The sequence below is a fragment of the Bombus flavifrons genome, chromosome 15 (genome assembly GCF_040668555.2).
Source record: "Bombus flavifrons isolate JBK064 chromosome 15, iyBomFlav1_principal, whole genome shotgun sequence".
Lineage (NCBI taxonomy): Eukaryota > Metazoa > Arthropoda > Insecta > Hymenoptera > Apidae > Bombus > Bombus flavifrons.
In genome coordinates this window covers 10,781,843-10,806,148 of record NC_138456.1, presented here as the reverse complement: position 1 = coordinate 10,806,148, position 24,306 = coordinate 10,781,843, and the positions used below count along the sequence as shown (strand labels likewise).

Here is a 24,306-nt window from a genome sequence, read left to right as displayed (position 1 = left end):
TTGCTAAGGTATAATGTATATTTATTATATTATCATTTTTTGTCATATAGCATAACATTGTTATTTCTATAGTAATAATAATAATCATAATCATAATAATCATAATCATAACCATAATCATAATAATAATAGTAATTATAGCACCATGAACACTCCACAGTAAGTTTTTTTTTTGTTTAATTCGTTATTCGAAAAACACGACGCGCTGATGCGCTTCAAGGGGTGAGAACCGCGATTTGTATAATAAATACAATTGTGAAAAACTGTACTTCGTCTTACATCTGCGGCGCAGTCTCGTAACGGCAGAAAATCGACTGTGAAGAAGAATGACTAGATGATTTTTTTAATATTAGGAAACGAGATTTTCTTCTGACTAGAACATTAGCGTATCCGATATTTCGCGTGGAGTAAACAAACTCTTGATTTATCATGTCTCGGTAGACCGATTGCTTTACTTTTCTTTTTCATTTTTTTTTCTGTCTTTTCAACATTTTGTCCCTTTTTGCATTCGTCTCGTTTGATCGCTGATTCGACGTTGCTTCGTACAATGTACTCTTTTTGATTCAGCAAAATCTCTTTAAAAACACATGCCAAAATTCGAACGTGAGCCCTTACCCCGATACGCTCGAGTGTCGGATACGTGTTAAGGGCGTATGAAACACACTTCATACGACGCTCTTTTTAAGTTGATATTCAAATAAAACCGTATCACCGTTCTCACACCCGTTAAGCATCGCGATTTAGGGGTTCGTACAGGTGTTGAGGTTCGCACTTCTTAATCCTTTGCATATTCTTTTTCCTCCCGGAATTAGATTTCTTTCTAGTTTTTTTATTTTGTCTCTGTCTTTCCATTCATATATTATATGTATATTTCTTGCGTCGTATGCATGTATTATGTATGTGCATACGCACGGTTTGTACGTATGCGTCTGTGTCTGTGTCTGTGTGTGTGTGTGTGTTCATATATATATATATATATATATACCTTTTTGTTCTTCTTTATATTTAATCTAAACTGTCTTAATGAAAGCTCGTTCTTAACTTTTATATTCATTCTCGTTTCTTTTTAATTAAAATTCTCTTTCGTCTTCGTTAGCTCGTCGAGGACGAGCGCATACCTAACCATTCGCTTCGTTTTACCAATGTTAATATAACTGTGTTTGTTTACTCGTTTCGATCGTTCTCGTTACATATTCAATTTCATAATTTTAATATCCTACCTAAATAGCTGGTCGTCGTTAGTTTGTCAATAAATAATACATAAATACATAGGTACACACATGGTTTTATCGCTATCGCGCATTTACGTTTTCTTCAGTTTCATTCATCTGTTCCTTCTTTCTTTCTCTCGTCGCAAGCGACAAAATTCTCGTCCACGATGACGATGGTGACAATGACGATACGACCATGCCAATGATGATGGTAAACATAACAATGCAACAACAACAACAACAATAACAATAATAACAGTGACAATAATAGAGATGATGACTGTAACGATACGATAATGGTTATTAATAATACATAATAGTAACGCGATGATTATGATAATCATAATGATGATGGCGATAATCATAACGATTTTGTTAGAATAACAATGACAATAGCGATAGTATGAATAGTGATAATATTAGGAGGAATAATAAATAATAATAAATAATAGTAATGATTATGGTAATAACGAGCATAGTAGCAGCGGCAGTAGTAGTAATAATGATGACGATGATGATAGTAATAATTATATCGAAGATAATACGTAGCAAACGTATTTTCGTTTAGACCAAACTTCTTTAAACCTCTCGTCCAAAGATCTTACGTATAAACCTAAATTACAAAGATGTAAAAGATGGAAAAGTAAATGCGTAAATAAGTAGATGAAATATACACACGGAGGAGCAAATAAGCGATTGTTGACGAGCAAACTGCGTTAAACGAGCAGTAAAAAACTTACACACTAACTAGAGCATTTATTGGACCTTGAGTTATCGTAAGACAATCACAATTGGCAGAACGTACGTTTCTCTTCTTAACTCTGCCTTTTCCCTTTCACGAACCTGATAACATTCGTAAGACGATCGTTTTCGTACAACGGGTGTGAAAACCGATCGATATCATAGGCCTTTCGCTATGCTCAGTTTTTATTCCTTCGGTCTTTCATTATTCGAGAAATTTCCATCGAAATTTTCTTCTCAAATTCTCCGTGGTCAATCCGAGTGAATACAATTATCTGTAACTTGAAACTGTCAACTTGCACGAAATCGAATGCGATGGTAATTTTGTCAATAGGTCGATGAGATCGCTTTCGTTCTTTCAACGAACGATACTTATCTGTTATTTTCACGTATACATATATATATATATGCGTTCACAAAATAAATTTTTCCTTATATATCATTTATTACGAAACGATTAAGAACATAACGAGCATGCGTTCTCATAATCTACAAGGCTACGTTTGTTCTATGAAAATTACCTCGATCACACGCGTATTTCAAATTCTTGAAAACACGTTCGCTTTACGTTATTTACGTCAAGCGGAATTTTATTTCATCCACGTGGAAGATATCATCGTCCTTATACTTTCGGATTTCTAATCGTTCTTACAAGGATTATCATCATCATTGCCATCATCATTACTATATTTGTCGTCGTCTCGTCATTATTGTCACCGTTGTAATCGTTATTGTCGTCACCATCGTCATCATCATCACCATCATTATCGTCGATAACCGGTAATCGTCACCGTTCTCGTTTACGTTCGCGTTGTCCACATCGTTGTCACCACCGATCATCGTCATGATCGAATCGTTATCGTGACTAATGCGTGTTTTCGTCATTGTCATTACGATTACCGTTGTAATCGTTCCACGTATAGTCATCGTTACCATGTGTCGGGCAATTGTCACACCATCGTCATCCCGCACGAGTGCAGTTTGTCGTATTTCGTCGATCTGATTGAAATAAGTACAAAATGAACTAAACGGTTTGTCAACTTTCTGGAACGCTTTCTTTTACGGTGTTCGGTTCGACACGCGTAAAAGGAATAGGGACGCGCGGAGCATCGAAATTCCTTTGGAAAGCAAACATCGTCAGAATCGTTGCGTTTCTTTCGCGAGATACAACGAGGAGAGAATGGAAACGAGTCAATGGAATTCGTAAACCTCTTGTACAGTTCTCAACGTCGATACGACACCGCGATTATCGTTTGGTCTAATTTCATAAACGGTGCGCGCTCTAGAAAGTGGTATTTTGTTACGTGGCAAATGAAATATTCTCATCTCTAAAAAATATCTATAAACGGATTTATATTACAGGAACGAGCAACTCTGTTCTTAAGGTGGCCGAAAACTCGGCCGAAACGTCGAAGAACAGAGCTGTTCACTCCGATACGATTATCGAACGTGGACTTTGTCCATTGGATGGATGTTGTACGATTTTTACTTTATCGCCATCTCAGTTTTGCTTCTGATATTCTACTTTCTTCGTTATCGAGAAGGGAATCCTTTTTAGATTTTGCTTTATTTTTATTCACCTACCTCCGCTATAAGATAACGGGCCTAAGTGACATTTGGAATGGAACATCGACGATATGGACAATCGTTTTCCTATATCGCATTTCCTGTTGTTTGCTTCGATTCGATTGCGACCGCGCGAATATCTTCTATTCTTTAGGAATCTTTGGAAACACTTTGTTTCACGACTCGGATCGTTTCACTGCGGTACTTCCCGATTGACGTATATAGTCGTTTATCTCTGTACACGAGTAGACATTCACGACGAGGAGATCGATCGTTAGTTTGACGAAGAAACGTCCTTGGATATTTCAACTCGAATTCATTTTTATCGAGAACTTAAGACCATAAAAAATCTACAAAGAATCCTTTTTTCTTCTTCATCGACGTGGTCGATGCTTTAATATCCGCCCGTTATGTGTACGCGTTGTTTCATCCTATTTACCTTTGTACGTCTTGTCCGTGTTATTGCTAGGCTGTGTTGCGTTGTTTCTACGTGTCTCCATCTTTCTACGGCTTTTTTAGTGATGCTTTCAAAGCGATAACAGTGTCGAGTAATAGGTATGTATATAAAAAGATAAGGAGGCAAAGGACGCGTTCTTTAAACTTTGCGAGCGTAAGCGTCCAAAAAAACTGAGAACAGGCCAGGTTCGTTCGTCGCAACAGCTTCTAACGTGATCGTTTCACAGCTTTGTATCGAAATTTTTCACGTACCAGCAAAGATCGTACACGGCCGAGTGTTCAGGAGAAAATTGCATTCTTTTCATCGTATTCTCGATCTAAGTATCATAGATGAAGGAAGCAAAGAAAATAGATAGAGAGAGAGCAAGAAGGGAGCATCGTTAACGTTATCGTCCTCATCGCTGTTGTCGTTATCGTTGTTGTTGTGTTGTTATTTTTGTTGTTTTTGTGGTGATTGTTTTTGTTGTCGTTATTGTTGCTGCTATATGTTGTTATCGGTGGTCGTGGTAATATAGTTGTTGATCCAATAAACCTGTGCATTTAGAAACAAGGAACAACTGCGTATTTATGATTTATACGGGATTAGGCACGAAATTCGGATCGTAGAACGACCACGTCCAAGTCGTTCGATGTAGCCTCTCCTTAGGATTTTTCTAAAGTTTTATGAACCGCTAGTAGGCACGGTAAGGAATTCGCGAAACGGCAAGTCCAGAAATGAAGCGATCAAGTACACTCTCTGAACACCGCTCAGAACTCAACTATTACGGCTGAGCAGGCTGCCAATCCCTAGAATTCAAGTCTATAGGCACTGCAACTAGTCTCGTGGTCCTGCAGGTTAATCGTACATCGGGATGCAGAAGGTGAAAGGTCAATGTGATTCGCAGCCAGAGCTTCTTCGTTGTCGGCTACCCAATAGCCCAGGGTGTCGGTGTCGTAAGTTGGGATCATAGTTACCTCTGAAAAGCAAAGATTATAATGTGAATCGTGCTAAGATTAGCAATTAAGCACTACGTAAGGATATAGTTTCTCGATGAGAATTAACACTTGAAAATAAGAATGAAAAATTATTAGAGTTTTGGAATAAACGAGTGCTAATACCGATCGGCATAAATGTGTCCGAATGAAAACTGACGTCGACCTACCGAGATCTTTGTCTTCCCAAGTCCTCTTAGCTTCCAACAAAGCATCATAGACTTCACGACTTGGTTCGGTACCGCTGAACACGTAATATCTCGCGCGAACTCTCTTGAAGAATTCCAACGATGTGTAATAGGAGTTTCCATGATGAGGTACATAAGTAAGATCCACGTAGACGGGTTGTACTTTATTCTTCGAATCCTTCAGCTTCTTCTCGTTCTTGCCCGGACTCTCGGAGCGTTTCTTGTTCTTCAGATTCTCCGATAGAACCTTTCTCGCTTGTTTCTTCTCCTTTTTCGGTGTTCCGGGTGTACCCTTGTTAGAAATTTCATTGGTCACAGGAGCTGGTGAAGGTAATCTCAATGGCTCACCCCAGTCGTTAATAGCGTCGAAATTTAGTCTCATATTGTTATCGGAATTCGTGTTTCTGAGGTTAAACTTATGCGGTGGAATGGGAGAAGGAAGCCCCAATGGAGTTCCCCAACCATCTAACGGATCTTTCTTCGTGTCAGACTTCGGATCCTCCTCTTTACGATCGTCCGATTTACCATCAGAATCTGACGCTTCTCGACGAACGCTACCGTTGGTGTATCTCGCCGAGATAGTTCTACCCTGTGGCTCAGTTTCTTTAGTTTCCTTTTGTTCCATCGACAGAGCTTTCTCAAAGTCAAGTCCAGCCTCGTCGATATATTTCTTCGGATCAGATTTCTCCTTGTAATCACCGGCATATTCTTTCTCCACCATGAAACGCTTGAACGTGTAATCACCTTGATCTTTCAGAGTGGAAGATTCGCCGAATTTCTGCGTGCTGCCACTTGTTGTATCTTTTTCAGATGGCAGCTCGCCATAGATGCTGCTGCTCATCGCGCTGCTCATAAAGTCGCTAGATGTTTTCTCTTTCTCTTTTTCTTGCAAGGAACGTAGAAGGGAGCTATCGGGACCCAAAGATTCCGTCATATCCTTGCTAGGTAAATATTCATCTACCTTCACGTCCACTTTCTCCGCCAATATCACCGTCTCTCCTTTTTCGTTTGTGGTTTCCGTGACTTCTCGGGTCGTCGTCACTATCTCACCATCGTCGGACACTGTCTTAGTCGTGGTGATGATCGTTCTGATCACCTCTCCCGATCTGAATCCTTCTGGAGTTCCAGTCAATGACCTACCTTCGGATCTTCGGTCCGGTGTAGTTCTTCCTGACAGAGAAGTAACGTCGGAAGCGATATCGCGTACTTGAGGAGGCATCGAACGTTTATCTATCGGCGTATGCTTCGTTTCTTCCTTTTCAAATTTCGCTTCAGATTTTCCTTCTGCTCCTTCGACTTTCTTCTCTTCTTTCTTCCTTTCCGTAGACTCTTCGGTCTTCGTAGTTCTAATAGTAGTTTCTTTGATTATGGTACCTTCGTCGCTTAAAAATTCACTCTGCTTACTAGCTTCGGTTGTCATTTTTTCGATAGCCTCTCTGATGTCCTTCTCCGATATTTCACCACCCGTTTCTATGATAGTTGTTGTTCCTTTTTTAACGTCGACGTGCATACCCGACAGAATGTCCGATGTCAGACTCTCTTCGCTCAGCTTTTCGCCTCCTGTAATCACGATTTTCTTCGTTTCTGTTCTCACAGTTTCGACGGTCGATGGCATAGTTTCTTTGCTCACGATTTCTTTTATCGTTTCGAGATCGTCTGTGTCGCCCATCTCACCCTCGGGAACGATAATCTCGCGCTTTATGACTTTCGTAATCACCACCGGATCATCCTGCTCGATGATCTCCCGTTTTATTACCTTACGAATCGTTTCGGGTTCTTCTTGATCCGACACTTCTCGTGTCACGATTCTTTTAACCACGATCACCTTGCCATCTGGCGAAACTTCCTTTTCTTCTTCGGTCGGCTCTCCCTCCATCTCTTCTTTACCTTTGATAATTCGTTTTTCCAACTCCTCGAACTCAAGCCTGGCCGAGGGTACAGATTTACTCGCGTCTACCTCTGATTCGATTACTTTTCTAATTACTTCCGTCTTACCCGTCACTTGCGCGTCTAATTCTCCGATTTTACTTTCTTTCAGTACAGTAACTATCTGAGGTTTCGCTTCTACAGTGTGCGTAACAGAAGATTTCTGGGTTACCGTAGTGGTGATAGTGGTGGAGGTGCCGATACTGGTAGAAACTACATCTTTATCAGGCGAAATATGGTCGGTTGGTTTACCGGCAGATTTATCTTCTACTTTCTCTACGGTGGAAGCTGTTGGCTCGGATATCGAATCAGGAGTTCCGTCGCGAGTTACGTCTGGCGTTGATTTTCCTGATAACGTTGTTATATGAGTCGTACGTATCTCGGTTACTCCGCCGACGAATGCTTTGTGGAATTGGCTCTCGTAACTTGTCGAATAATCCGTCATCGACGTTTCCATATGGCCTTCGCGTTGTCCCGAATATTCCACCGTTTTGTAATCGTAAGACATTTTCCCGTCTCCGTGGTCGGGTTCGTATCTGAGCTCCAGAGATTTTTCATAACGGTAGCCATCCTTGCCGTAGCTGTCATCTGGCTCGTCGTCGTGATAATACACCTCCACGTCGATCACGGATTCTCGAGTAAGTTTTCTCTTCAGAATTAATTCCTCCATTATTTCTAGAATAATGTATCGAGGTAAAGACGATCGGACGATAATTTCTTCTAGAATTTCTTCGGTGATTTTCTTTCCTTGCTTAATGTAGTCTTCTTCGAGAAGTTTCTCAATTTCGATTCTCTTCTCTTCCGAGATCGAAACTTCTTCGTCGATATGTGGCTCAGAACGTACAGGGCTATCTTGAGTAGATTTATCAGAAGCAATCAGTTCGGAACTTACGCTAGAACTTATCGAATGATCCGACTTCTCCATCTTTTGCTCGGGTATATCTAAAACTGAATCTCTGTTGAGTTTCCTCGTCGTAATAATTGTCTCTATGATAGTCATTACTATCAACTCTGAGACTGAATAAGTTCTAATTATTTCTTCTATTACGATCATTGTGATCTTCCTTCCCTTATTTATATATTCTTCTAAAATATACTTTTTAATATTTGCTTCTTTCTCAGGCGTTATTTTCATCATACTTTCTCGATCGACCTGCGTTTGGTCCATTTCAACACTTTCAGGCAATACTTTATAGCTATCATCGACGAATAGCGACTTATCTTTAGTTACCTCTGTAGTAGAAACGCTTATTTTCGTAAAATCTTCCAGTTTAACTGGCGTCTTTAATGCCCCATCCTTTTCGACTGATTTCCGAATATCAATCTGTTTCTCTTCGACATCTAGCTTTTTAATATCGATTTCTTTTCTTCTATCCCCTTCGTCTAAATCAGCGATGCTGGGAGACTTTGATTTGTCGGACAAATCTTTAGCTTCTCCTGGAACACTTGCTACACTGGGAGATCTGGATTTCTCAATTTCTTTCATACCAACTTCCTTCAAATCAGGTGTCTCGCTAGCAATGCTAGGAGTCTTTGATTTATCCTTAGGTTCTGACAGGACACTTGTTACACTGGGTGATCTGGACTTTCCAATGTCTTTAGCTTCAACTTCCTTTACATCGGAAACGTCGCCAGCGATGCTTGGGGACTTCGACTTGTCCGATACATCTCTCGAGTCCACCGTTGCACTTGGTATACTTGGAGATCTGGATTTCTCAGTATCTTTTGCTTCAACATCCTGTATATCGGGAACTTCTCCAGCGACACTCGGAGACTTGGATTTGTCCGCTGCTTCCTTTGGTTCACCTAAAACACTTGTTACACTAGGAGATCTGGATTTGTCTTTTACGTCAATATCCTTGAAATCAAGCGTGTCGCCAGCGATGCTAGGCGACTTGGATACATCAGATTTACCCGCTACATCCTTAGATTCCACTGAGACACTTGGTATACTCGGAGATCTAGATTTCACGATATCTTCCAATTCAACTTCTTTCACATCAGGTACCTCGCCAGCAATACTGGGTGACTTTGATTTATCCAATAAATCTTTAGCTTCCTTTGGAGCACTTGGTATAGTTGGAGATATAGGTTTGTCAATAGATTTCGTTTCAACCTCCTTTAGGTCAGGTGATTCACCAGCAATGCTAGGCGACTTTGACTTATCTGATACATCCTTCAATCCTACTGAAATATCTGCTACACTTGGGGATTTAGATTTGTCCACAGAATCTGCAACATCTTTCAAATCCAATATATCACTGGCAACGCTAGGGGATTTTGATTTATCCGTTAAATCCTTTGCTTCCGCTGGGGCACTTGTTACGCTAGGTGACCTAGATTTATCAGCAACTTTAGCGTCAACATCCTTTAAATCACTTGTTTCGTCAGCAACGCTGGGAGTCTTTGATTTTTCTGATATATCTTTATATTCTAACGGAACACTAGGTGACCTAGATTTATCAGCATCCTTCGTGGAAACATCCTTCAAATCGAGCGTCTCGGCAACAATGCTGGGAGACCTGGATTTATCCTTCGATTCATCTGTGACACTAATCACACTAGGAGACCTAGATTTCCCAATTTCTTTAGCCTCAACGTCCTTCAAATCAATAGCTTCGCCAGCGATACTGGGCGATTTCGATTTATCTACCGTTTCTTTTAGTTCCGCTGAAACACTTGTTATGCTAGGAGATCTAGATTTCTCCATATCTCTCAGATCAGGAACTTCACCAGCGACACTGGGAGATTTTGACTTATCTGATACGTCCTTGGATTCCACAGGAATGCTTGGTATACTGGGAGATCTGGATTTTTCAACATCCTTCAAATCGGGAACTTCACCAGCGACACTGGGAGATTTTGATTTATCTGATACGTCCTTGGATTCCACAGGAATGCTTGGTATACTGGGAGATCTGGATTTCTCAACATCTTTCAAATCGGGAACTTCGCCAGCGACACTGGGAGATTTTGACTTATCTGATACGTCCTTGGATTCCACAGGAATGCTTGGTATACTGGGAGATCTGGATTTTTCAACATCCTTCAAATCGGGAACTTCACCAGCGACACTGGGAGATTTTGATTTATCTGATACGTCCTTGGATTCCACAGGAATACTTGGTATACTGGGAGATCTGGATTTCTCAACATCCTTCAAATCGGGAACTTCACCAGCGACACTGGGAGATTTTGACTTATCTGATACGTCCTTGGATTCCACAGGAATACTTGGTATACTGGGAGATCTGGATTTCTCAACATCCTTCAAATCGGGAACTTCACCAGCAACACTGGGAGATTTTGACTTATCTGATACGTCCTTGGATTCCACAGGAATACTTGGTATACTGGGAGATCTGGATTTCTCAACATCCTTCAAATCGGGAACTTCACCAGCAACACTGGGAGATTTTGACTTATCTGATACGTCCTTGGATTCCACAGGAATACTTGGTATACTGGGAGATCTGGATTTCTCAACATCCTTCAAATCGGTAACTTCACCAGCGACACTGGGAGATTTTGACTTATCTGATACGTCCTTGGATTCCACAGGAATACTTGGTATACTGAGAGATCTGGATTTCTCAACATCCTTCAAATCGGGGACTTCACCAGCGACACTGGGAGATTTTGACTTATCTGATACGTCCTTGGATTCCACAGGAATACTTGGTATACTGGGAGATCTGGATTTCTCAACATCCTTCAAATCGGGAACTTCACCAGCGACACTGGGAGATTTTGACTTATCTGATACGTCCTTGGATTCCACAGGAATACTTGGTATACTGGGAGATCTGGATTTCTCAACATCCTTCAAATCGGGGACTTCACCAGCGACACTGGGAGATTTTGACTTATCTGATACGTCCTTGGATTCCACAGGAATACTTGGTATACTGGGAGATCTGGATTTCTCAACATCTTTCAAATCGGGAACTTCACCAGCGACACTGGGAGATTTTGACTTATCTGATACGTCCTTGGATTCCACAGGAATACTTGTTATACTGGGAGATCTGGATTTCTCAACATCCTTCAAATCGGGAACTTCGCTAGCGACACTAGGAGATTTTGATTTATCTGATACGTCTTTCGATTCCACAGGAATGCTTGGTATACTGGGAGATCTGGATTTCTCAACATCCTTCAAATCGGGAACTTCACCAGCGACACTGGGAGATTTTGATTTATCTGATACTTCTTTCGATTCAGCGGAAACACTTGGTATACTGGGAGATCTAGATTTTGCAACATCCTTTAAGTCTTGAACTTCTCCAGCAACACTGGGAGATTTTGACTTATCTGATACGTCCTTCGATTCCATAGGAATACCTGGTATACTGGGAGATCTAGGTTTCTCAACATCCTTTAAGTCGGGAATTTCGCCAGCAATGCTAGGCGACTTTGACTTATCTAAAACGTCCTTTGCTTCAGCCGGAATACTGGTTATACTGGGAGATCTAGATTTCTCAATATCCTTTAAGTCAGGTACTTCTCCAGCAATGCTGGGTGACTTTGATTTATCCGTGGCTCCTTTCGATTCCGTTGATGCGATTGATATGCTCGGAGATCTAGATTTCTGTGTATCTTTTATATCGGCGTCCTTTACATCAGGTATTTCGCCAGCGATACTAGGAGACTTTGATTTATCTGATGCGTCTTTCGCTTCAGTTGGAACACTTGTAATGCTAGGAGATCGAGATTTTTCAATATCTTTTGCTTCAACATCTTTCAAATCGGGAGCCTCTCCAACAATGCTAGGCGATTTTGATTTATCGGATGTTTCCTTTGTCTCAGTTACAACAGATGCAACACTAGGAGACCTGGATTTTTCAGCACTTTTTGCATCAATTTCATCTAGATCAGGTTTCTCGCCAGCAAGGCTAGGTGACTTTGATTTATCAGTTGGTTCTCTCAGCTCGGCTGAAATGCTTGTTACACTAGGAGACCTAGACTTCTCAACATCTTTTACGCAAACGTCTTTTAATTCTGGAATCTCACCAGCAATGCTGGGCGACTTGGATTTATCCGGTGTTTCTTTCCGCTCAGTAGGTACACTTATGACACTAGGAGACCTAGATTTCTCAATATCTTTTTCGTCAATATCCTTCAAGTCAAGAGTCTCACTAACAATACTAGGTGACTTTGACTTATCCGAAAGTTCCTTCGGTTCAACTGCAATACTTGCTACGCTGGCAGATCTGGATTTGTCAAAATCTTTTTCATCGACTTCCTTTAGATCGGCAATATCTCCTGCAATGCTTGGTGTCTTGGATTTATCAGCTGGTTCTTTTGGCTCAGTAAGGACACTAGTTACGCTAGGCCTAGGAGACCTAGATTTGTCAACATCCTTTAAGTCAGGTTCTTCACCAACAACGCTGGGAGTCTTTGACTTATCTGATACTTCTTTAAACTCCGCTGAAATACTTGTTATGCTAGGAGACCTAGACTTCTCGATATCCTTTAAATCTGGTGTTTCCCCAGTAATGCTAGGAGTCTTTGACTTATCTTTCAGTTCCGTTGAAATACTTGTCACACTAGGAGATCTGGATTTCTCAATATCTTTTGTTTCGAGTTCTTTTAGATCTAGCGTATCACTGACGATGCTTGGTGTCTTTGATTTATCTGATATATCTTTAGTTTCTACTGGAGCACTTGGTATACTCGGAGATCTAGATTTCTCAGCACCTTTCGCTTCAACGTCCTTCAGATCAGGCGTTTCACCAGTGATACTAGGAGACTTCGACTTATCCGATACATCTTTCGCTTCAGCTGGGACGCTTATTACACTAGGAGACCTAGATTTTTCAATTTCTTTAGCTTCAAGATCCTTTAAGTCAGGTGTCTCGCCAGCGATACTAGGAGATTTCGACTTATCCAGCACGTCCTTTGCTTCGGATGGAACGCTCGTTACACTGGGAGACCTAGACTTTTCTATTTCTTTAGCTTCAATGTCCTTTAAGTCAAGTGTCTCGCCAGCGATACTAGGAGATTTCGACTTATCCAGCACGTCCTTTGCTTCGGATGGAACGCTGGTTACACTGGGAGACCTAGACTTTTCTATTTCTTTAGCTTCAATGTCCTTTAAGTCAAGTGTCTCGCCTGCGATACTAGGAGATTTCGACTTATCCAGCACGTCTTTTGCTTCGGATGGAACGCTCGTTACACTGGGAGACCTAGACTTTTCTATTCCTTTAGCTTCAATGTCCTTTAAGTCAAGTGTCTCGCCAGCGATACTAGGAGATTTCGACTTATCCGGTACGTCCTTTGCTTCGGATAGGACACTCGATATACTGGGAGATCTAGACTTCTCTATTTCTTTAGCTTCAATGTCCTTTAAGTCAGGTGTCTCGCCAGCGATACTAGGAGATTTCGACTTATCCGGTACGTCCTTTGCTTCGGATGGGACACTCGATATACTGGGAGACCTAGACTTCTCTATTTCTTTAGCTTCAATGTCCTTTAAGTCAGGTGTCTCGCCAGCGATACTAGGAGATTTCGACTTATCCGATACGCCCTTTCCTTCGGATATGATACTCGTTACACTGGGAGATCTAGACTTCTCTATTTCTTTAGCTTCAATGTCCTTTAAGTCAGGTGTCTCTCCAGCGATACTAGGAGATTTCGACTTATCCGACACATCTTTTACTTCAGCTGGGACGCTTGTTACACTAGGAGACCTAGATTTTTCAATTTCTTTAGCTTCAAGATCCTTTAAGTCAGGTGTCTCGCCAACGATACTAGGAGATTTCGACTTATCCGATACATCTTTTGCTTCGGATAGGACACTCGTTACACTGGGAGATCTAGATTTTTCAATTTCTTTAGCATCAACCTCTTTTAAGTCAGGTGTCTCGTCAGCGATACTAGAAGACTTCGACTTATCTGACACGTCCTTTGCTTCAGTTGAGACACTCGATATACTAGGGGACCTAGATTTCTCCATATCTTTTGTTTCAATTTCTTTTAAGTCAGGAATCTCTCCAGCAATACTAGGTGTCTTTGACTTATCCACCGGTTCCTTTTGTTCAGCCAAGAGACTTGTGACGCTAGCGACACTAGGAGATTTTGACTTCTCAATATCTCTTGCCGCAATATCCTTTATATCGCATACCTCGTCAACAATACTGGACGACTTTGACGCATCTGATGCATCCTTAGATTCTCCTGAGACACTTGTTATACTGGAAGATGCAGACTTCTCATCTTCTACCTCTGCATCCTCTAAATCTGAATAACGAGGAAGTGATTTTTTATCAGTAGCCTTTAAATCTGGCTTCTCTGCAGGACTAATCGGTGATTTCAAACGATCTGTAATAACCTCACGTTCTTCGGTAGCACTCGTTATACTTAACGCCCTAGCCTTGTCTATTTCCTTTACATCAATCTCTTTCCACTCATGCGGTTCAGTAGGAATACTGGGTCGCTTTGATACATCCAAAGGTGCCTTTGATTCTATCGGTTTTTCACTGGGAATTTCTGCGATGTCTGCTTTCGAAGGTTGTTCAAGAACAGGACTTGTAGTTGGAGTTCTAGGTTCCTCTGGTGTTTTTGTTTTCTTGGCTTCTTCAGCCTGACGTTTAGAAACATCTACTTGTTCTTCTATCTTCTTTTCTGCTTCTGCGGTAATGATCTCAGATTTTTCCAACTTTGTCAAATACACAATCGTCTTTTCTACCATTTTATCCTCGCTTACCTCCTGCAAATCCCCTTTATCGCTAGGTGCCGGAGAAGGAGATTTTTTGTCTGCTTCTTTCTTTCCTAACTTGTCCTGGTCAGTGATAATTGCTGGCTTAAGGTCTGCGATTGGTTGTATCTTTTCTGCTTTGATAGGTTCGAAATCAATTGGTTTCTCTTTTAGTTCTGGACTCTTTTCAGGACTCTTTTCAGGACTCTCTTCAGGACTTTTCTTAGGTGAAATACCGACAGGTTCTTTCTTGTCTTCTTTTTCATCACTTACAGGCATCTCAATTTTCCTATCAACTTGAGCAACTTCTTTAATTACTTCTGTTTTCAAACTTTCCAGCATTCCAATCTTTCTTTCTGGAACTATCGTTTCGAAAGTTGACTTTAGAGGTTCTATATCTTTCATATCGGAAGTCTTCGCCGATTCTTCCGGTGATTTTGCAAAAATAGTTTCCGCCGGAGAAACATCTTCCGATCGAAGCGACTCCGGTGATTTCGATGCAACGATGTCGAGACTTTTCTTACGAATTTCAACATCGACTTCAGCTTTCTCTTGAATCAGTGTCGGTTTCTCTAAAGCTTCTTTAATCATTTTTCCATCTAATTCCTTTTTCTCAGCAACGGTATCCACTACTTTAGTAGCTATATCAACAGATGATTCGATTGTTTCAATCTTCCTAGTTTCTAATTCTTTCTTTTCGACTTTTTCACGAACGGTTTTAGCCATATCCTCTAAAATTTCTGTTTGTTGTTGCAAACTGGGAGACTTTGGAATTTCTGATTCTATCAGAGATGGAGAAGTGCTACTGTCCGCTTCTTTTGGTTTACTAGGTACCGCCTTCTCTAAGCTGTCTTCAAGATCACGTGAGTCACGAGTGTCAATCGGTGATTTATCCAAGCTGTCTTCAGGAGTTACCTTTCCGACATCTTTGATCGATGGTGACTTATCAGAAATGCTGTCTTTTTCTGGAGAACTGATTTCTGAGTGCAGAGAGTCCTTATCTAGAAGCAAAGAATCTTTATCAGATGTTGATTTGACAGATGCATCTTTAAGAGAATCATCAGGTGTAACAGTCTTTTGGAGCGCGATAGTACCAGTTGGGGAAATTTCAATTTCTTGTCCGCCATCTTCGCTGCTTGCTGTAACTAACATCCTTCGAACAGCTGCAGCATCATCTTCTGGCGATTTCTCAGGTTTCTTTTCTTCTTTAACTGCAACTGGTATCTCTTTGGGTGGCTCTTCTTTTCGAGCCAACGATAAGTCTTCAAGAACAACTTTCTCAATTTTCTTGTCACCTTCGACCTTTTCTACTTTGGGAGATACTTTCTCATCCTTTTGAGCTAAATCTTCAGGAGCAACCTTCTCCATTTTCTTGTCATCTTCAATCTTTTCTACTTTGGGAGATACTTCTTCGTCTTTCTTAGCTAAGTCTTCAGGAGAAACTTTCTCCATTTTCTTGTCATCTTCAAGCTTTTCTAGTTTGGGAGATACTTTCGCATCTTTTTTAGCTAAATCTTCAAGAGTAACTTTCTCAATTTTCGTGACATCTTCGATCTTTTCTGCTTTGGGAGATATTTTCTCATCTTTTTTGGCTAAATCTTCAGGCCCAACCATCTCCACTTTCTTGTCGTCTTCGATCTTTTCTACTTTGGGAGATACTTCTTCGTCTTTCTTAGCTAAGTCTTCAGGAGAAACTTTCTCCATTTTTTTGTCATCTTCAAGTTTTTCTAGTTTGGGAGATACTTCCGCATCTTTTTTAGCTAAATCTTCAAGAGTAACTTTCTCAATTTTCGTGACATCTTCGATCTTTTCTGCTTTAGGAGATATTTTCTCATCTTTTTTAGTTAAATCTTCAGGCGCAACCACCTCCACTTTCTTGTCGTCTTCGATCTTCTCTACTTTGGGAGATATTTTCTTGTCATCTTCGATCTTTTCTACTTTGGGGGATACTTCCTCATCTTTTTTAACTAGTTCCTGAATGCTCTTCTTACGCTCCACTTCAAGTATTTCCGGTTTCTTTTCAACAAGTTCTTCCTTCGGTACGCGATCAACAACTTCCGATTCCGGAATTTTCTTGGAAACGTCGATAACTGTCTCCAATTTGTCTTCTCGCTTCTCGTCTTTTATTAATGAAATTTCAGTAGGCTTGATTTCATCGATGATTTCCTTTTGAACAGGTGATTTTGGTTCAGTCACCTTTTCCACCGGTCTCTCTTCTTCTTTCATTTCTATTGGTTTTATTTCTTCTTTCTTTTCCACTGGTTTTACTTCTTCTTCCTTTTCTACTGGCTTCACTTCTTCCTTCTGTTCCATTGGTTTTACTTCTTCTTTCTTTTCCACTGGTTTCACTTCTTCTTTCTTTTCCATTGGTTTTGCTTCTTCTTTCTTTTCTACTGGTTTCATTTCTTCTTCCTTCTCTACTGGTTTCACTTCTTCTTTCTTTTCCACTGGCTTCACTTCCTCTTCCTTCTCTACTGGTTTTACTTCTTCCTCCTTTTCCATTGGTTTCACCTCTTCCTTCTTTTCTATTGGCTTTACTTCTTCTTTCTTTTCCACTGGTCTCGCTTCTTCTTCCTTTTCTACTGGTTTCACTTCTTCCTCCTTTTCCATTGGTTTTACTTCTTCTTTCTTTTCTACTGGTTTCACCTCTTCTTTCTTTTCCATTGGTTTTACCTCTTCTTTCTTTTCCACTGGTTTCATTTCTTCTTCCTTTTCTACTGGTTTCACTTCTTCCTCCTTTTCCATTGGTTTTACTTCTTCTTTCTTTTCCATTGGTTTTGCTTCTTCTTTCTTTTCTACTGGTTTTGCTTCTTCTTTCTTTTCTACTGGTTTCATTTCTTCTTCCTTCTCTACTGGTTTCACTTCTTCTTTCTTTTCCACTGGTTTCACTTCCTCTTCCTTCTCTACTGGTTTCACTTCTTCCTTCTTTTCTATTGGTTTTACTTCTTCTTTCTTTTCTATTGGTTTTACTTCTTCCTTTTCTACTGGTTTCACTTCATCTTCCTTTTCTACTGGTTTAACTTCTTCCTTCTTTTCCATTGGTTTTACTTCTTCTTTCTTTTCTATTGGTTTTACTTCTTCTTCCTTCTCTACTGGTTTCACTTCTTCCTTCTTTTCCATTGGTTTCACTTCTTCTTCCTTCTCTACTGGTTTCACTTCTTCCTTCTTTTCCATTGGTTTTACTTCTTCTTTCTTTTCTATTGGTTTTACTTCTTCTTCCTTTTCTACTGGTTTAACTTCTTCCTTCTTTTCCATTGGTTTTACTTCTTCTTTCTTTTCCATCGGTTTTATTTCTTCTTTCTTTTCTATTGGTTTTACTTCTTCTTCCTTCTCTACTGGTTTCACTTCTTCCTCCTTTTCTACTGGTTTTACTTCTTCCTTCTTTTCCATTGGTTTCACTTCTTCTTCCTTCTCTACTGGTTTCACTTCTTCCTTCTTTTCCAATGGTTTTACTTCTTCTTTCTTTTCTATTGGTTTTACTTCTTCTTCCTTTTCTACTGGTTTTACTTCTTCCTTCTTTTCCATTGGTTTCACTTCTTCTTCCTTCTCTTCTGGTTTCACTTCTTCCTTCTTTTCCATTGGTTTTACTTCTTCTTTCTTTTCTATTGGCTTAAATTCTTTTTCTTCTAGCTTTTCTAATTCTTTCTGAACAACTTCTTTTTCCAGCACTAGTTCACCGATTGAACGCTTCTTTCTTTCTTTTTCTATTGTAATCGCATCCACTTGTTCTTCGGGCGATTCAGTCTTCTGCTCCTTCTTCTCTTTAGCTTCGTCTAGATACTTTTCTATGGTATCAAGAGATTCTGCTACTTCGGTCACTTTAACTTCCTTTTCTTTCTCTTTAACTGGTTTTATATCGATAGGTAATTCTGTCTTTCCTACTTTTCCCTTTGTCTCGTGAACGAATTTTTCGTCAGCCTCAATAACTTCACTTATGGTATCTTCCACAGCTTCTTCGGCGTATTCCCGCTCGCGTGATTCGTCTGATTTTGGTGAAATAATACGCGATGTATCTTCCAAAGAAGTAACAGTTACATCACGTACTTTATATTCTTGTTCGACAGCCTCAAAGTCGTCGCCGATGTCTTTTTCCTGTCTTTTGTCGATAATTTCTTTTAGAGATACCGGTTTTGTAGGTATTGTGTCCTCATAGTCACGAACCTCTTTCGGTTTTGTGGAAGATTTTTTAATGATACTTACAAAATCATCTTCTTCTTCTTCTTCAGCCGACAAACAAACGGATTCTTCTTCGACGCCGAGTTCTTCTTTATGTGGTTCAGAAATTTTAGCTTCTTCTTTCGGTGATTTCATCTCTTTTTCCTTTGGGATCTCTTTTTCCTTCAAAATCTCTTTTTCTACGGGAGATTTTATTTCTGGTTTCGCGACCGATATAACTTCGATTGGTGATAATTTTTCTTCCTTTTTGTCTAATTTCGACGGTGCTTCGATCTTTTCTTCCTTCATTTCTTCTTTCTTCTCAGCTTCTTCTTTTTTTGCTTTAGTATCAATCGGTTCCAGTTCGGAATCAAACAAACCATCAGTTTTAACATCGATTAACTTTTTAACGATAATTTCCTGGATAATACGAATTATGATCACTTTCGGGACAGTCTTTTTGATGGAAATTTCTTCGACGATTTCGATAGTTATACATTTTCCTCTTTTAATGTATTCATTGATAATATACTCTTCAAGCTCCATTTTCAATTTCGGAGTGATAGATTCTTCCAATTTTAAGATATCAACGTTATCGACGACATCTTTCTTTGAAAGACCCTTTCTTATAATAATCTCTTCGATAATATAGATAACACGCTCCTTTGGAACACCTTTAACAATCGTAATGTACTCTATAATCTCAATAGTGATTTTCTTCTTCTTAATCACAAGTTCTTCGATAATCTCTTCCACAATACGATCTACCTTATCGACAATAGCTTTTATTTCAGCGGGTAATTTAATCGAGATTTCAATTTGTTTACTCAAGTCCACTTTGCTTTCCTGCATTTTATCTGTAACAAATTTCGGTGAGGTTGGTGTTGAACCAGGAGAAACCATTACAATCTCCGCTTTGGCGGGAGAAATCTTTTGCTCGAAACCTATTACAGGCTCTTCTATAGCTGTTTCAACTTTCTCCTCTTTTTCGATCGGTGATTTCACAGTTTCTTTCACACAAACGTCTTCCACCCCAGCTTCCAGTACGTCCATCTTCAAAGACAAATCTTTAACTTCGGGAGCAATCTCCTTGACATCATCTTTCATCATTTCTTCGCAAATTTCCTTAACGTCACGCTCATCTTTCTCTTCTTTCGGAGATATAATTGGCTCTGTTTCTTTGACAACTTGGACACAAGGTTCTTCCTTTGTTTCTGCAACGAGTTCTTCAGCTTCCTCCTGGTACAGAGAAATTTCCTCGGTAATTCCAACTTTCGTGGGTATCATAGGAACCTTAGTTTCCGCGACAGTTTTCGGCGGCGACACAGCTTCTGCCACAGGTTTAGGCGGCGACACAGCTTCTGCCACAGGTTTAGGCGGCGACACAGCTTCTGCCACAGGTTTAGACGGCGACACAGCTTCTGCCACAGGTTTAGGTGGCGACACAGCTTCTGCCACGGGTTTAGGTGGCGACACAGTTTCTCCCTTTTTGATTGGTTCCTTAAACAACAACTTGTCCGAGAAGACATCGTCTTCTTTCAGAACCTCGGCAACCTTACGCACGATTTCGGTAACATCTCTAACTTTGTCCTCGATGTCGATACCAGCTGTTCCAGCAAGAACCTCTCCAACGTCTAGAACAGCTTCTTTAACGTCTTTCGTAGGTATTTCTTCTTCCAAATGTTCCGCTTTTGGTATTTCGAATTTCACCTTTTCAGGTTCTTTGCTTTCGGGAGATGTGCCTTCGATATGTGGCTTAATCGCTTCCAGCTTTTCCACCACACCTTCCAGAGTGTCCTTAACGACATCCTTCGTTAATGGTACCTCTCGTGTCAAATCAGCTGTTTCACCGGCAATCTTCTCTTCTAACGATTCCAAAGAATCCCTCAAGCTGTCCTTTACTGTTTTAAATTTCTTCGAAGCTTCTTCCAACAGTGCTTTTATTTCTTCCGCTTCTTCTTCGACTTCTTCTGCAAGCTGTTCTTCCTTCTTAGCTTTAATCTCAATCTCCGGTGACTTTTCCATCTTTTCTGCGACCTCGACATCTTTCGACGGAACTTCGCTTGGTTTCGCTATTTCTTTTTTCAATTCAACTTTTTCTTCCTCAATGGGTTTCGATACCATCGACACTGGAGATTTGCTCTCTTCTTTCACAGCCTCTTCCTCGGTAGGTTTAATTTCTTTCTCTTTAATTTCGAGTTCTGTTACGTCACGTTCTGTTACAGTCACACCCTCGAGTTTTTCCTTAGCCATCGCGATGGTTTCTTCCGTGATCGAGGCAGCCCTCTCTTGTATCTTTGGTTCCACTTCAGGAACTATTTCCTGGACTTTCTCACTAGGTTTACCAACTTTCAGGAATATTTTCTCAACATCGACTTCTTCGAGCACGGTCTTCTCTTGTACCTTTGCCTCTTTCGGAGAACTGGACTTCGACGAAGACTTTTCATCGACGTCCTTCTCTTGTTCCTTCTTTGATTTCTTGGTTAATTTATCGATGCCCTTTTCAAACTTATCAGCAACCTTGCCGAAGAAGCTGAAAACTCCTTTTTGTTCCTTAACAGGTGGCGTAGGTGGTTCTTTGACTTCTTGTGTTGGTACCGGTGCCGATACTTGTGGCTGAGGCTCTGGTTCTTGCTGTGGTTGTGGCGGTTGTACCAATGCTGGTTTTTCCTCTTTGTCCTTCTCGAAGTCTTCCATTCTGTACAATTTGGGATCTACTTCTTCGTGGACTGGCAAATCAGCAACTTCGTCTGGTGTTTTTACAATGTCGCGTTGAAGACACTGTACAGCTTGACGGACATCAAACACTTGAACGTCTGGCTTTGTAGTTACTGTTGGAGGTACGGTTCGCGAAGCAACGACCTCTTCTTTAACTTTCTGTACCACATCCTTCTCTTTCACTTCCTCGATAATGTGTTTCTCGTCGATATCTTCTTTGATTTCGTCCAGAGGTATACGCTCATCTTCTGGAAGTGTCGGCGCTGTGGTTGTAGCACCAGATTCCAAAGTTGAAATTCGTTCTTGCGATTCTTCTAATTTTTCTGGTATTTGTTCCTTTTGGTCAGCTTCGGGTTTCAAATCAGTGTCAGTGGTTTTCTTCTCGGAAGAGTCCAATTTATCAGGGCTCAAACTCGAAGGTTCTTTGGTAATGTCCTCGCTATCCTTCTTACCGGAATCGTCTTTCTCTTCTGGTTTTTGTTGGATTATTTCTGCTGCTGGAGCAACTATTTCTTTAGCCTCTTCTTCCAATTGCTCCCTACGATCTGGTGACAAATCAATTGGCTCTGCCTTCTCTTCTTTGCCTTTTAATATCGTCTCCTTCTCTTCCAATGGTTTTTCACGCTTCTCTACGCTCTCGTCCTTCTCTTTCTCCTCCACTTCTTCCTCGGCACCTTTTTCCTTCACCTGCTCCATATCCTTTAGCATCTTCACCTTCTCAGATTCAGCCTCGTCCAAAATATGCTTTTGTTCACCTTCGCCGCTCTGAGTAGAGTCTTCTATATAATCTTCCTCTTTTTCAACGATCAAATACTCATCGATAAGTTCTCTCTTAAGTGCATCTTCCATGTCAGCTTCGATTATGTCATCGTCTGTGATATCTTCTTCTTTCTTGTCAGTAAGTTCTGCTGTGATTTCATCATCTCCTTCGGAACGATCATCTTTTCGTGTTTCTTCGATAAGATCTGCTTTTTTAAGCACTGCTTCGATCTCTTCGACTACTTCTCTTTCCTCCTTTAGATCAGCCAGCACTTTGCTTTCGATAGAATCCAAAGAAATATCTTCCGATTGTTCCATTAGACTCTTCTCTGCGAGTCTAGCTCCTGTTTCAGCTTCGATTCCAGATGGCGTGGATACAGTTGAAGAATCGGCGGTACCTTTGTCGCTCTTCGCTTTGCGAACGACACCGTCTTTGTCAGATTTAACAGAGGTCGTTGGAGTGCTACGAGTCGACTTCGCTGGACTACCAGATACTCGAACTTTACTCGGACTAACTGGTTTTGGTCGACGGCTAAGCGGTTTTCTGTCCATTGGTTTTGGTTTGGCTGGTACTTTGACCATGCCAGTGGTTATAGCTGATTCGATGTTCTTCTGTTCGAGTACTTTTCTATTATTTGCATCCTTAGTGCTTTTCGCTGGTGGTGCAGCTGCTGTCTTCTGGGCTTTTGCTTTAGTCACGCTCACTTTCGATATCTCTGTCTTTGTGGCAACTCCGTTTATAGTTTTCTTAGGGGTCGTTGGAGAAGATTTTACTATCATTCCAGCGTCCTTCTTTTCTACGGGAGACTGTTTCACTTTTTTATCAGTTACCTTCGCCTTTGTTTCAATTTTTCCAGGTTTAACGCCTTTTGGTTCTTTCGATTCTTTCCTTTTGGCTACTTCTTTCGGTTTTGATTCCTTCGCCGGTGGAGTTATCTTTTCCGTTTCTTTCGGAGGCTCGATCTTCTTCTGGACATCCTCTTCGCGTTTCTCTAATTTCTCTTCTATCTTTTCTGGCTTCTCCTTCCCAACATCCTTCTTTACAATCTCCTTTTTCGCTTCCTTCGCTTCTTTTTCTATCTTTTTACTCTCCTTCTCCACCTCTATCTTCTTGTTCTCCACTATTTTCTTAGGTTTCGTTTCAGCTTTAACAGGTTTCGTAGGAATAATTGATGCTGCTTGCGTCTTTGGAGGTAATTCATCTGTAGCTTTCATTTTTATTTCAGGCGATTCTTTTTTCTCTTTCTTCGCCTCTGTGCCTAACTTCTTCGAAGCTTCTTTTTCACTGATCAGGCCCAATTTCTGTTTCGTGGGTTTGTCTCGCAGGGTAGCTAAAGACGCAGACGGCGAGAGGCTCTTTGCAGAGCAAACAGGATGCTTTAGGAACTCCAGGTGTTTCAATCGTTCGAAACCTTCGAAGATCTTCTGTTGAGGCGTACTTCCAGGAAACAATATTCTCGTAATGGTGTCTTCGGGGTTTGCGGGTTGCCAGACTAATAACGCGCATATGGAGACCAAATTCTGGATCGGGAAGGTTAAATTGTTCGAGTCTTTCTTGTGTCCACCGGCAAAAAGTTTCGAATCGGCGGCGTGCCATCTCGCCAGAAATTCTTTAACTTCGCGACTATCCTTGCTGGGGCTTAACACGTACATGTCCAACGTGCCGTGACCTACTTTATGATAGAGATTGATCGGGTCTGGGTCTCTGTAGCACGGATGCGCTCGCAGGCTGATGTGACGCAGATTGACAACCATCTCTTGGCCAATATCGGTGAGATTTAGTATCAGAGGATCGATATCTTTGTCCCCGTCCGGTGAATTGGATTGTCTTCTCTCCTGTTACGCGAGAGAACGCAACATCGACGGTTTTAATAAACGTACATTGATCAAACCCGATTAGCATATTGCGTACATA

General features: G+C 40.8%; 1 protein-coding gene across 3 annotated transcripts in view; it reads right to left on the bottom strand.

Annotated features, from left to right (window-relative positions):
- Positions 1-4: 4 nt before the first annotated feature.
- LOC138187669 (microtubule-associated protein futsch) overlaps positions 5-24,306 on the bottom strand; it is a 35,114-nt gene continuing 10,812 nt past the window's right edge. For 2 of the 3 annotated variants that reach the window (XM_069128666.1, XM_069128667.1), the window contains 2 exons: positions 5,117-24,227; positions 5-4,930 (listed from right to left, as the gene is read on the bottom strand). In XM_069128666.1, coding sequence (XP_068984767.1) covers positions 4,761-4,930; positions 5,117-24,227 — 19,281 coding nt within the window. In that variant the 3' untranslated portion in view covers positions 5-4,760. The remainder of the gene's footprint in view (positions 4,931-5,116; positions 24,228-24,306) is intronic. The other variant, XM_069128668.1, reaches the window with a different exon arrangement.